The 13,991-nt window shown below is 43.8% G+C and overlaps 1 protein-coding gene and 1 long non-coding RNA gene across 4 annotated transcripts in view; one reads left to right on the top strand and one right to left on the bottom strand.

The window, feature by feature from the left end:
- LOC113606231 (uncharacterized) overlaps positions 1–10,453 on the bottom strand; it is a 26,316-nt gene extending 15,863 nt beyond the window's left edge. The window contains exon 1 of the long non-coding RNA XR_003427470.1: positions 10,296–10,453. This is a non-coding gene — a long non-coding RNA (uncharacterized LOC113606231). The remainder of the gene's footprint in view (positions 1–10,295) is intronic.
- VSTM1 (V-set and transmembrane domain containing 1) overlaps positions 9,718–13,991 on the top strand; it is a 17,093-nt gene continuing 12,819 nt past the window's right edge. For 2 of the 3 annotated variants that reach the window (XM_027080356.1, XM_027080354.1), the window contains exon 1: positions 9,719–9,915. In XM_027080356.1, the coding sequence (XP_026936157.1) occupies positions 9,882–9,915 (34 nt within the window). In that variant the 5' untranslated portion in view covers positions 9,719–9,881. Of the gene's footprint in view, positions 9,916–13,991 lie in introns of all 3 variants that reach the window. The other variant, XM_027080355.1, reaches the window with a different exon arrangement.

Below are 13,991 nucleotides of genomic sequence, written 5' to 3'. Positions count from 1 at the left end.
GATCTAGGTTAGGCAGAAATTGCAAAAACCAGAGGATGGAGGTGGCAGGGAGTATAAAGGAGAGTTTGATCTGGTTATCTGGAAGGCTTAAAGGGGAGAGTGGTGAGCAGGGCTCAGTTGGGCAAGTAGACGCTTTCAGAAAGGGCCTCCATTTTGAGTTCCTCTGCAGTGGAGACTTATAACTACAGGCACTTATAGGCTTAAATAAAAACACCATCACAGGATTTACTTGTGTGTTTCCAGACTTCGGGGCTCCTGTTTAGGTAAATCTCCTGTAAGAGAAGGGAGGGCTTTGAGGCCACAGGGAGAAGCCTTGGGTCCCCCACTCCCCCTGTTCTCCTGGCAGGGGGTTCTCATGGGGTGTGGGAATGACAGATACCTGATCTCACCCGCTTTCTTCTCTGATTCCAGGAAGGAGATTTTGCCTCCTACAAGCCCTGGATAAAACCAAGGTCTCAATTCTGGCCCTGTCTTTCTCCATCTCCCCCTCCCCAACCACTGGAGAGGAACTCCCCTCCCCTCCTTCCTCTGGTTCCTCCCTCATTCCCTGTCCCTAGGGAGACCATTTGTCATTCTGAGGCACCCCCTCCTCACCTGTCACCAGTAGAAGCAGGACGTCACTGAGCTGTGAACCTATGTGGGGGGTGGCCTTTTCTGTAGCATTCACGGTGTACTCTCCAGCATGACTGGATTTTAGATGAGTCAGCTGAAGTTCAGCCAGGCCCTCTGTAGAGTCAGGTGATTGCAAGAACTACAAGATATCTCCTCCCTTTCTGAGAGCAAAGTTTACATCCTTGGTGGGAGTCCAGCATCGCAGGGTCACGTTCCTCTGGGCAGGTACCACCGAGCTGGGCCAGGCACTGAGGGAGGGCTTCAGAAGTGCCTGGAAGGAAACAGATCTCAGGACTGGATGTGATCCACTCACCTGCTCTCAGGAAGCCCATTTAAAGAAGGGAGAGGGGAAAGTGGGACCTTTGGTGGGGTGAAGGGTCAAGGAGGGTTTATGAAGAAACACTCACCATCTCTTCTTATGTCTCCTTGGCCAACACACAGCCCTGCAAAGAATCGTCCTTGAGACACAGGCACCTGCGTCCTCACCTCCTGGTCCCTGAGGGGCCGTCTCAGGGCTCATACGTGTGGGAGCTCTCACTTCCCCACGCTGGACTCTGGCTCCTGCTCTGCTCTCAGCTCCTCCACCATGTCCCACGAAGGTTCCCCTGTGCTGCTGTCACCTCCCAAGGCTCCAGGGCCTTTCTCGTTTCCACAAAAATGCCACCAATCCTCTTATTTTCTCTTTCTACCTAAACCACTCTTGGTGCAAAATCTATGTCTGAACACAGTCAAATTCAGACCTCAAATTCTGACGCACCTAGATAAGCCAGGAATGCTGAAAGCCGGGATGCTGTTGGGGAGATGGAAAAAGTTGATACAGAGAAGTAGAGAATTTCCTGGCCAATAGGAAAGATGCTGGACCTTAGAAGAGAGTGAAGGGGTCAATGTTAGTGAACATTGAATGACTGTGATTTGAGGTCCATGTGCAGAGAAGGAGCAAGACCATGGTTCATGCATTTAAAAACAAATCCAGGGCTTCCCTGGTGGCGCAGCGGTTAGGAATCCGCCTGCCAAGGCAGGGACACGTGTTCGAGCCCTGGTCTGGGAAGATCCCACATGCCGCGGAGCAACTGAGCCTGTGCGCCACAACGACTGAGCCTGTGCTCTAGAGCCCACGGGCCACAACTACTGAGCCCCCGTGCCACAACTACTGAAGCCCGTGCGCCTAGAGCCCATGCCCCGCAACAAGAGAAGCCACTGCAATAAGAAGCCCGCTTACTGCAACGAAGAGTACCCCCTGCTTGCCACAACTAGAGAAAGCCTGTGCGCAGCAACGAAGACCCAATGCAGCCAATAATTAATTAATTAATTAATTAATTAAAATTTAGTCTGAAGTTACACTCGTGTCTAGTTTTAAGTGGGAAAATGTGACAGGCATTAGTAAGTCGAGCGTATGTTGTTGTGATCAATAGGGTAATCTCGAAAAGAATTGCACAAAAAGTAATGTAGATAGAAACGTTAAAAATAAAATAAAATAAAGAGACATGCAACCCCCTGAAAAAAAAAAAGTAATGTAGAGGTAAAGAAAGTTGAAGATTTAAAATGGCATATTATTGGTGAAGCTAAAAAAAATTAAAATAGCACAGTAAAAAATAATTTTTAAAACAAAGAAATTGGAAATGAGGAAACATAAAACAGATGGGCAAATAGAAAGATTAGAAGATTATAAACTTTCATCCTATAAATAAGTAATTACATAGAACATCAATTGGCCCTGAAATTCAATGAAAAGATCTAATGGATGTTTAAAAAAAAGACCTAAATAAATGCCGGGTTTTTTTTTTTTTTTCAAGAGAAACACTTTAAGTATTGGTATATACAGAGGTGCCTTGGAAGCAAAAAGATATACTATGCAAACACCATCAAAACAAAGGTGGTATGTCTATATTAACATCACATAAAGTAGATTTTAAGGCAAGAAATAGTATTCAGATATGAAGGGGAACGTTTCCTAACGATAAAATAGGTCGAGAAAAATATGTAATAACCCCAACTCTGTAGGCACCTCATAGATACAAAATCCAATAATATAGATACAAAATCTATAAAAGAATTGTTGACAGTATTAAAGAAGCTAAGCCTATAATCATATTTTGTACTTTGACATGCCTCTCTCATTAACTGCGTTGCACATGAAAAAGTCCACAAAAAAAAAGAAAAAGAAAAGAAAGACATTTGCTATTCCAAGAAATCAAACCCGGAAAAGTAAATAAAATGTCATTTTGCATTATTAATCTGACAGTTTTTAATGCTAAAATCTAATGTTAAATAGAATTTGGAAAAATGATACATCATCAGTTTTTCGAAGGATAAATCAATACTAGTTACTAAGGGCAACGGGGTTATGAAGCTCATCCCTGCCCCCCAACATTTATAGCCTTCCACCTGAGAATTTAAATCCCAGTAGTCTACCCTAAGGAATAATTAAGGCTGTCCAAAAGAATTACAAGTTGTTAATTTTTATTATGATTATAGTAGCAAATGAGTTGGAAGTAATATAAATGTACAGGAGTAGGAGGTTGGTTAGTTACAAGTTTTTACTTTTATAGAGTGGAGAACGATTCAGCAATTTAAATCATGTTATGGAACATAAAAATAAAATTTCAATGTTCCAAGAAGATATGATAATGTATAAACTAATAAAAGAACCAAAATAAAAAATTAAATCATGTTGTGGAAGCAACTTATAACCGTGTGTGGGGAAGCATTCGTTGGCATGAAACACTTTAAGTTTTATAGGTTTATGACAAAATAAGATAACAGTTTAGGAGATATAGATATAGATATTTCTTGGGAATTTTTTCTTATCACTCTCAAATATTTCTAAAAAAGGTGAGCCTTTTTTTTTTTTTTTTGCTGTGTTGGGTCTTTGTTGCTGCGTGCGGGCTTTCTCTAGTTATGGCGAGCAGGGGCTACTCTTCGCGGGCTTCTCACTGAGGTGGCTTCTCTTGTTGCAGGGCATGGGCTTTTAGGCATGTGGGCTTCAGTAATTGTAGCCCACGGGCTCAGTAGTTGTGGCCCGTGGGCTCTAGAGTGCAGGCTCAGTAGTTGTGGCACACGGGCTTAGTTACTCCGCGGCATGTGGGATCTTCCCGGACCAGGTCTCAAACCCATGTCTCCTGCATTGGCAGGTGGATTCTTAACCACTGCGCCACCAGGGAAGCCCTGGCAGGCGGATTCTTAACCACTGAGCCACTAGGGAAGTCCAACGGTGAGTCTTTTAAAATGAAGACCCTTTGTTTTGCTGAGCACAGTGGTGGGCTTGGGTGTAAACGTTAAGGAGTCAATTGCTAGATAATCTGAATTGTTCTGCATAAAAATGAGTTAAGAAATTTAGGGTGGGGATTTAAAAAAAAAAGAACCTAGATGAATGACATCAAGGAAACCAGAAACATGTGCACGGCACTGGGAAAAAGAGAAGGGAAATCAGCAGTGGGTGTGTGATATGAAACTCCTCTATCTCCTCTGTCACATAGCGGTCAAAAATCTCCATTGACCACTCATGACTTTTGTGGAAGCAGTGAATAGCTGGGAGGAAAGATAAATGGATATAGTTTTAGAGAGGAATCAACTCCTTTAATTCATTAATGTTTCCTCCTTAGCTCCTAGGAAATGGGATTATGCTCTTCCCATTTGGGAAAATAACTGAATGGACACTTTCCAATTTCCCTTGATTACTTTCTCTTCTGTAAAAGAAAGCACATTAAAAACCTAACTGTTGGGCTTCCCTGGTGGTGCAGTGGTTGAGAGTCCGCCTGCCGATGCAGGGGACGTGGGTTCGTGTCACGGCCTGGGAAGATCCCACATGCCGCGGAGCGGCTGGGCCCGTGAGCCATGGCCGCTGAGCCTGCGCGTCCAGAGCCTATGCTCCGCAATGGGAGAGGCCACAACAGTGAGAGGCCCACATACTGCAAAAAAACAAAACAAACAAACAAAAAAACCTAACTGTTTCCAGCAATCCCACTCGTTGGCATACATCTAGAAAAAAACTCTAAGTCAAAAAGATACATGCACCCCAATGTTCATAGCAGCCCTATTTACAATAACCAAGACATGGAAGCAATCTAAATGTCCATCGACAGATGAATGGATAAAGAAGATGTGGTATACATATATGTGTGGTACGTATATACACAATGGAATACTACTCAGCCATAAAAAAGAATGAAATAATGCCATTTGCAGCAACATGGATGGACCTAGAGATGATCATACTAAGTGAAGTAAGTCAGACAAAAACAAATATTATGATATCACTTATATGTGGAATCTAAAAAAAATACAAATCAACTTATTTACCAAACAGAACAGACTCACAGACATAGAAAACAAACTTATAGTTACCAAAGGGGGGAGGGGGGAGGGATAAATTAGTAGTTTGGGATTATCAGATACAGACTATATAAAATAGATAAACAATAAGGTCCTACTGTACAGCACAGAGAACTGTATTCAGTATCTTGTCATAAAGCAACATGAAAAATTATATATATATATAATATACATATATATCTGAATCACTTTGCTGTACACCTGAAACTAACACGACACTGAAAATCAACTATACTTCAATAAAAATAATAAACTAAAAACCTGACTGTTGCACGACCCAGTTGTCAAGGCTTACTAGGGAACAAGTTTACTCTGTCTCAAAGGCAGAAACATCCATTTCTGTTCTCTTGTTGACCTACCTGCTCTCAGGGCCAGTGAGTGTCCAGCTCTTATCAGAGATCACTACATTTTAGGTGGTAGTATGTGCTTGCCCAGCCAGTGTATTGTGTTAATGCCGATTTCCTGGTTTTGATAATGTACTGTAGTTATATCACCATCAGAAAAGCTGACTGATGGGGTAATGAGAACTCTGTACTATTTTTTTGTGACTCTAAAGCTATCAATATTTAAGACAGAGAAAGACTAATACTGTATGATATCACTTATATGTGGAGTCTGAAAAATAATACAAACGAATGTGTATAGCAAAACAGAAACAGACTCACCGATAGAGAAAACAAACTACTGGTTACCAGTGGGGAGAGGGAAGGTGGGAGGAGCAACATCGGGGTGGGGAATTAACAGATACAAACTACTGTGTATAAAATAGATAGGGCTTCCCTGGTGGTGCACTGGTCAAGAATCCGCCTGCCAATGCAGGGGACACAGGTTCAAGCCCTGGTCCGGGAAGATCACACATGCTGCGGAGCAACTAAGCCCGTGCGCCACAACCACTGAGCCTGTGCTCTAGAGCCCGTAAGCCACAACTACTGAGCCCACGTGCCACAACTACTGAAGCCCGCATGCCTAGAGCCCGTGCTCTGCAACAAGAGAAGCCACTGCAGTGAGAAGCCCACGCACCGCAACGAGTAGTAACCCCTCTCGCCACAACCAGAGAAAGCCTGCGTGCAGCAACAAAGACCCAACTCAGCCAAAAATAAATAAATAAATACATTTATTATTTTTAAAAAGATAAACAGGACTTCTCTGGTGGCCCAGTGGTTAAGAATCTACCTGCCAGGGGCTTCCCTGGTGGCGCAGTGGTTGAGAGTCCGCCTGCCGATGCAGGGAACACGGGTTTGTGCCCCGGTCCGGGAAGATCCCACATGCCACGGAGCGGCTAGGCCCGTGAGCCATGGCCGCTGAGCCTGCGCTTCCGGAGCCTGTGCTCGGCAACGGGAGAGGCCACAACAGTGAGAGGCCCGCGTACCACACACACAAAAAAAATCTTCTAACGGAAGGGGGAAGGGTAAGCTGGGACAAAGTGAGAGACTGGCATGGACATATATACACTACCAACTGTAAAATCGATAGCTAGTGGGAAGCAGCTGCATAGCACAGGGAGATCAGCTCGGTGCTTTGTGACCACCTAGAGGGGTGGGATAGGGAGGGTTGGAGGGAGATGCAAGAGGGAGGAGATATGGGGATATATGTATATGTATAGCTGATTCACTTTGTTATACAGCAGAAACTAACACACCACTGTAAAGCAATTATACTCCAATAAAGATGTTAAAAAAAAATCTTCCAACAAACGAAAGTCCAGGACGAGATGGCTTCACAGGTGAATTCTATTAGATATTTAGAGAAGAGTTAACACCTATCCTTCTCAAACTCTTCCAAAACATTGCAGAGGGAGGAACACTCCCAAACCCGTTCTATGAAGCCACCATCATCCTGATACCAAAACCAGACAAAGATATCACACGAAAAGAAAATTACAGACCAATATCACTGATGAACATAGACGTTAAAATCGTCAACAAAATACTAGCAAACACAATCCAACAACACATTAAAAAGATCATACACCATGATCAAGTGGGATTCATCCCAGGGATGCAAGGATTCTTCAATATACAAAAAACAATCAATGTGATACACCATATTAACAAATTGAAGAATAAAAACCATATGATCATCTCAATAGATGCAGAAAAAGCTTTTGAGAAAATTCAACACCCATTTATGATAAAAACTCTACAGAAAGTGGGCACAGAGGGAACCTACCTCAACGTAATAAAAGCCACATATGACAAACCCACAGAAAACATCATTCTCAATGGTGAAAAACTGAAAGCATTTCTTCTAAGATCAGGAACAAGACAAGGATGTCCACTCTCACCACTATTATTCAACGTAGTATTGGAAGTCCTAGCCACGGCAATCAGAGAAGAAAACGGAATACAAATTGGAAAAGAAGAAGTAAAACTGTCACTGTTTGCTGAGGACATGATACTATACATAGAAAATCCTAGAGATGCCACCAGAAAACTACTAGAACTAATTAATGAATTTTTTAAGTTTGCAGGATACAAAATTAATGCATAGAAATCTCTTGCATTCCTGTACACTAACAACAAAAGATCAGAAAGAGAAATTAAGGAAACAATCCGATTTACCATCGCAACAAAAAGAATAAAATACCTAGGAATAAACCTACCTAAGGAAGTAAAAGACCTGTACTCAGAAAACTATAAAACACCAATGAAAGAAATCAAAGATGACATAAACAGATCGATAGATACACCATGCTCCTGGATTGGAAGAATCAATATTGTGAAAATGACTATTCTACCCAAAGCAATCTACAGGTTCAATGCAATCGCTATCAAATTACCAATGGCATTTTCCACAGAACTAGAACAAGAAATTTTGCAATCTGTAGGGAAACACAAAAGACCCCGAATAGCCAAAGCAATCTTGAGAAAGAAAAACGGAGCTGGAGGACTCAGGCTCCCTGGCTTCAGACTATATTACAAAGCTACAGTAATCAAGGCAGTATGGTACTGGCACAAAAACAGAAATATAGATCAATGAAACAGGATAGAAAGCCCAGAGATAAACCCACACACATATGGTCACCTTATCTTTGACAAACGAGGCAAGAATATACAATGGAGAAAAGACAATCTCTTCAATAAGTGGTGCTGGGAAAACTGGACAACTGCATGTAAAAGAATGAAATTAGAACACTCCCTAACACCACACACAAAAATAAACTCAAAATGGATTAAAGACCTAAATGTAAGGCCAGACACTATAAAACTCTTAGAGGAAAACATAGGCAGAACACTCTATGACATGAATCACAGCAAGATCCTTTTTGACCCACCTCCTAGAGAAACGGAAATTAAAAAAATAAACAAATGGGACCTAATGAAACTTAAAAGCTTTTGCACAGCAAAGGAAAACAAAACTGAGACAAAAAGACAACACTCAGAATGGGAGAAAATATTTGCAAACGAAGAAACTGACAAAGGATTAATCTCCAAAATGTACAAGCAGTTCATGCAGCTCAATATCAAAAAACCCCAAACAACCCAATCCTAAAATGGGCAGAAGACCTAAATAGACATTTCTCCAAAGAAGACATTCAGATTGCCAACAGAAACATGAAGATGCTCACCATCACTAATTATCAGAGACATGCAAATCAAAACCACAATGAGGTATCACCTCACACTGGTCAGAATGGCCATCATCAAAAAATCTAGAAACAATAAATCCTGGAGAGGGTGTGGAGAAAAGGGAACCCTCCTGCACTGTTGGTGGGAATGTAAATTGATACAGCCACTATGGAGAACAGTATGGAGTTTCCTTAAAAAACTATTTATAGAACTAGCATATGACCCAGCAATCCCACTACTGGGCATATACCCTGAGAAAACCATAATTCAAAAAGATACATGTACCACAATAGCCAGGACATGGAAGCAATCTAAATGTCCATCAACAGATGAATGGATAAAGAAGATGTGGCACATTTATACAATGGAATATTACTCAGCCATAAAGAGGAATGAAATTGAGTTATTTGTAGTGATGTGGATGGACTTAGAGTATGTCATACAGAGTGAAGTAAGTCAGAAAGAGAAAAGCAAATACCATATGCTAACGCATATATATGGAATCTAAAAAAGCAGTACTGATGAACCTAGTGGCAGGGCAGGAATAAAGATGCAGACGTAGAGAATGGACTTGAGGACACAGGGGGGAAGGGGAAGCTGGGATGAAGTGAGAGAGTAGCATTGACATATATACACTACCAATGTAAAATGGATGGCTAGTGGGAAGCCACCACATAGCACAGGGAGATCAGCTCGGTGCGTTGTGACGACATAGAGGGGTGGGATATGGAGGGTGGGAAGGAGGCACAAGAGGGAGAGGATATGGGGATATATGTATACGTACAGCTGATTCTATTTGTTGTACAGCAGAAATTAACACATTTTAAACAACTACCGAGCCTGCTCTCTAGAGCCCTTGAGCCACAACTCCTGAGCCAGCGTGCCACAACTCCTGAAGCCTGCGTGCCTAGAGCCCATGCTCCGCAACAAGAGAAGCCACCACAATAAGAAGCCCACGCACCACAATGAAGAGTAGCCCCTGCTCATCCCAACTAGAGGAAACCCACATGCAGCAACGAAGACCAAACGCAGCCATAAATAAATAAATATTAAAAAAATAAAAATAAGACTATTGAAAAGACAAATTATTTTTAAAGAAAATATCTTGGGCAGGACTTCAGATGAGACAGAAGAGATCTCAGGGTGGGTGGAGGAAGATGTTATCATTGGTGACTTCTGGTTTCCTGAGTCAGTTGTGAGAAGGAAGCTGTACACCAAGTAGTGGAGAAGCAAAGTGTCAGAGCAAAACCTCTCGCCCCACCTCCTCTGGACAGAGAGAGCAGGAGGGAGTTGCAATTGCCCAGTGCAGTTTCTTCCTTTGAACTGTAAGACTGAACACGGCATCTTGGTCCGGGCAGAAGGGACGCTATGATCACAGAATTCCTGTCCCTGCTTCACCTCGGTGAGTCTCCAGGACGGGGACAGATGGGTTTGGATGGGTGAGAACATTCACGGTGGAGTGGGGGTTAACACGGGGGATGTGACAAGTACAGAAATTATGGCTTCTGTGTGTTGGGTACAATGTACCGGCTGTGGTACCCACATGCTGTCGTTCTGGTGCTCACACAAAAGGGATGAGGGAGCAGAGGTGCAGAGACGTGTGGTAATACCCTTGGTTTAATTGGCTGAGACATGCACAGCTCCGATGGGACCTCCACGTGTGTACCATCTACATACCACCGTCTCGCCTTGAATGTTCCACTGGCATATAGGAGGGCAGGGTCTGCAGGGTGTGAAAAGCTGTGAGTTTGGTTATGAACGAGGAATACAGAAAAGACCTACCGTTACCGAGTCCAAACTTGTACTGCGTGCAGCATGACGGACCAATGATTCAGGAGAGACAAGTTGTTGGGGCAAGGAACAGTGCCAGCAGACCAAGAAGATGGTGGACTAGTGTCCCCAAAAACCATCTTGCCGGGGGTCTGGGTGCGAGTTTCTTTTCTAGAACCAAGAGGGAGAGGTGAGGAGTTAAAGTAAAAAAAAGGCAACAAGTTGTTACAAATATTTCCTGTTCCCACGAGACTTCGGAGGGGGTACATTAACTTCTTCTTTCCTGCAGCCATGCACGCGTGGGCCTGGTCAGGATGTTTCCTGTGAGCTGAACAAAGGTATTTTAGCTTAAGGCTCAGGCATGGGAGCCAAGGTTCCTAGAAGTGGGCCGTTATGTCTACTTTCAGTTTATAGGCAACATCCCTTTAGTGATTAACTTGTAGCAAAAGCAATAGAATACAAAGGTTAAAGGAAAAGAAACAGATCCAATGTGGAGTCAGATTTGCTCTCCCCTGTGACCCTAAGGCAGCGAACAGTGGATACGGAGAACGTTTTCTGACCAGCCCCATCCTTAGCCTGATTTCAACCATCCTTAACTGGAACATAAGGTGATCAAACAGACCTCAGCTTCTAGGATGGAAGACCTGGAATAGAATCTTGGCTTGGTCTCACGGGAGCCCCAGAATTTGAAACAGGAGTCCCACCAGACTGAGTACCTAGTTCCTCCTGCGTGAGTGGGGTGGGGTGGGGGAAGGGGTGGTGTGGAGGACATTAGGGCTCAACATCTGCCCTAGTTCCTTCTTCCTTCTTCTGGGTTCAGCCCTTCCCTTTGAGGTCATGCTTCTCCCACGCACACATCTGAGCGTGAGAGGCCGGTCACCATACCCCAAACCTCCAGCTGCAGGGCAGAATAAACGGGGCGGTCACCGACCTCGTCCTCCTCACCTTTATTTCCTGGGGCTGCCGTAACGAATCACCGCAAATCGGGCGGCTTAAAACAAGAGACATCTACTCTCTCACCGTTCTGGAGGCCAGACGTCCAAAATCCAGGTGTCAGCAGGGTTGATTCCTTCTGGGGGGGAGGGGGGTGCTCTGAGGGAGAGTCTATTCCATGCCTCTCTCCTCGATCCTGGTTGGGAGATGGCTGGCAACCCTTGGCATCCCTTGGTGTGTAGACGCATCACTGCAAAGCCTCACACGGTCACGTGGCCATCTTCCCTCCCTGTGTTCTGTCTCCTGCTGGGTTAGGCTCCCCGCCTACTCCAGCATGACCTCATGTGAACTTGGTGAACTTGGTAAAGACACCTTTACATCTCTCAACACTTAGGGAATTCCAAGGGTTTTAGGAGCTCTGTGCCAGGACCAGGGACAAAGACCCAATACATGTTTCTTTTTCTTTCATTTTGTTTTTTGTTTTGTTTCTGTTTTTGGCTGTGTCCGGTCTTAGTTGCGGCAGGCGGGATATTCGTTGAGGCATGTGGGATCATTCGTTGAGGCGCGCGGGCTTCTCTCTAGTTGTGGCGTGCGGGTTTTCTCTCTCTAGTTGTGGTGCGCAGGCTCCAGGTTGCCGGAATGTTGCCTGCACCACGCGGGATCTTAGTTCCCCGACCAGGGATCGAACCTGCGTCGCCTGCATTGGAAGGCAGATTCTTTATCACTGGACCACCAGGGAAGTCCCTATGTTTCTTGTTATAAGTCACAACATCATAGTAATTTTCCCCTTCTCTGGAGAGCTATGGTTTCTAGTGTCACCCACTCCTCCCTTTCTAGCATGGAAATTGTACAGCTCTCCATGTGGTGTATGTGAAGACCATACTAAATGTTAAATGTGTGATGCGTGGCTGAGTCAGGCAGAGAGGGTGGCTGTATGGTAGAAGACAGTTATCTGTGAAGGACCTGCTAAATTATGTAAGTATGTAAATGGCTGACGTATGTAAAGAGACTACCAAATGATAAATACTCGCCGGTTGGTAGCTATTTATTGTAATTATTTCCAGTGAAGTGTGCTTACTTATGTTGCCCACTGCTCCCAACCTCAGAATTCTACTAAACTCCAAGGAGCTATCCCTTTATTCTTTGCTTTTTCAAGCTACCCTACATGCCAGTGGGTCTCTTCCCCTTAGTAACAAGTGTCTTCATTGCAGCCAGTTCTCTGCCTAAGTCAACTGTGGTCCTTTATTAAGAAAGAACTAAGGGCTTCCCTGGTGGGGCAGTGGTTGAGAATCCGCCTGCCAATGCAGGGGACACGGGTTCGATCCCTGGTCCGGGAATATCCCACATGCCATGGAGCAACTAAGCCCATGCGCCACAACTACTGAAGCCCACGCACTCTGGAGCCCATGGGCCACAACTACTGAGCCCACGCGCCTAGAGCCTGTGCTCCACAACAAGAGAAGCCACCGCAATGAGAAGCCCGTGCACCACAATAAAGAGTAGCCCCCGCTCGCCGCAACTAGAGAAGGCCAGCAACAAAGACCCAACACAGACAAAAATAAATTAAAGAAAAAAATAGGTTCTGCGGATCTAATGAACAGCACAGTGACTATAGTTACTAATATCGAAATTGGCTCAGAGAATGGATCATGAGCATTCTCACACACACAGAAAAGGTAATTTTCTGAGGTGAGAGATGTGTTAACTAGCTTCAATGTGGTGATCATTTTACAATGTATACATACATCAAATCATCACGTTGTACACTCTGAATACATTACAGTTTTATTTGTCAAAAACAGAGAACCCCTCTCCCAATGTTTACCTACTCCTTAGTAGGGTTTCTTGATGTAAAGTGAACCTAAGGCAATTGTGTGCTTATTAAAAATAAAAAAGGAAGACTAGGAATCACCCTTTGAGCAGAAGACTGGCTGACAACACAGCTGAGGCGACGTGAGACTAAAAGCAGAATACGCGGAGGGCCTAAAAAGAGACCATGAGACCTGGGACCCCCTTGACCACCCAGAAACTGATTTCCTACCATCAGTGTACCATTCTCACTGCTAATGCAGCCTCGGTCCACTGTCACTCCCCCACCTCCCTGCTTCCTGGTGAAGCTTGGGGGCTTGTGTTTTGAGTCCATCCCTGAGTGGAAACAAGGGCCAGATGTCCTGAGTCACTCTCATGTCTACAGAAATTCTAGCTTCACCCATTAACAGAGGCCCGAGACTGGCATCCATTTCCCCCACAATATGGGACTGGGGTCCCTTATTTCCATCCGTGGGTTAACGTCCCCATCCCAGAATGAAATATAAAGAATAGAGCACAGAAGTAGGGGCTAAAGTACGTAAGGATCAAAGCTGCAAGTGCGGGGAGCATTTGGGACCAGAAAACATCTACAATTCTTGGTGAAAAGAACGACCCCGTCATGGAGAGCAAATCCTCCCCATTTGAATGTGGGTGGAAACCCACATGGACACTCCACAGTAAACAACTGTTGCATTCTTTAAGTGGAAAGCATAAAAATTGCAGTCACAGAAAATGTAGGTAAATGTTCAGTGATTTCCGGATGGAAGAAGAAGGACTAATTACGAAAGGAATGCAATATATCAGAAAAAGTTGCTGGCATTTTTTACATAAACATAACATTATTTTATTTTTTGAGATGGTGCCTGGGAAATAACTTTTATGTACTTATTTATTTTTAATTGAAGTATAATTGACTTACAATGTTGTATTAGTTTCAGGTGTACAACATAGTGACTCGGTATTTTT

Source organism: Aethalodelphis obliquidens, unplaced genomic scaffold (genome assembly GCF_003676395.1).
Source record: "Aethalodelphis obliquidens isolate GAN/ISIS:26980383/991018 unplaced genomic scaffold, ASM367639v1 scaffold43, whole genome shotgun sequence".
In the NCBI taxonomy this organism is placed as follows: domain Eukaryota; kingdom Metazoa; phylum Chordata; class Mammalia; order Artiodactyla; family Delphinidae; genus Aethalodelphis; species Aethalodelphis obliquidens.
This window is presented reverse-complemented; position numbering and strand designations above follow the sequence as displayed.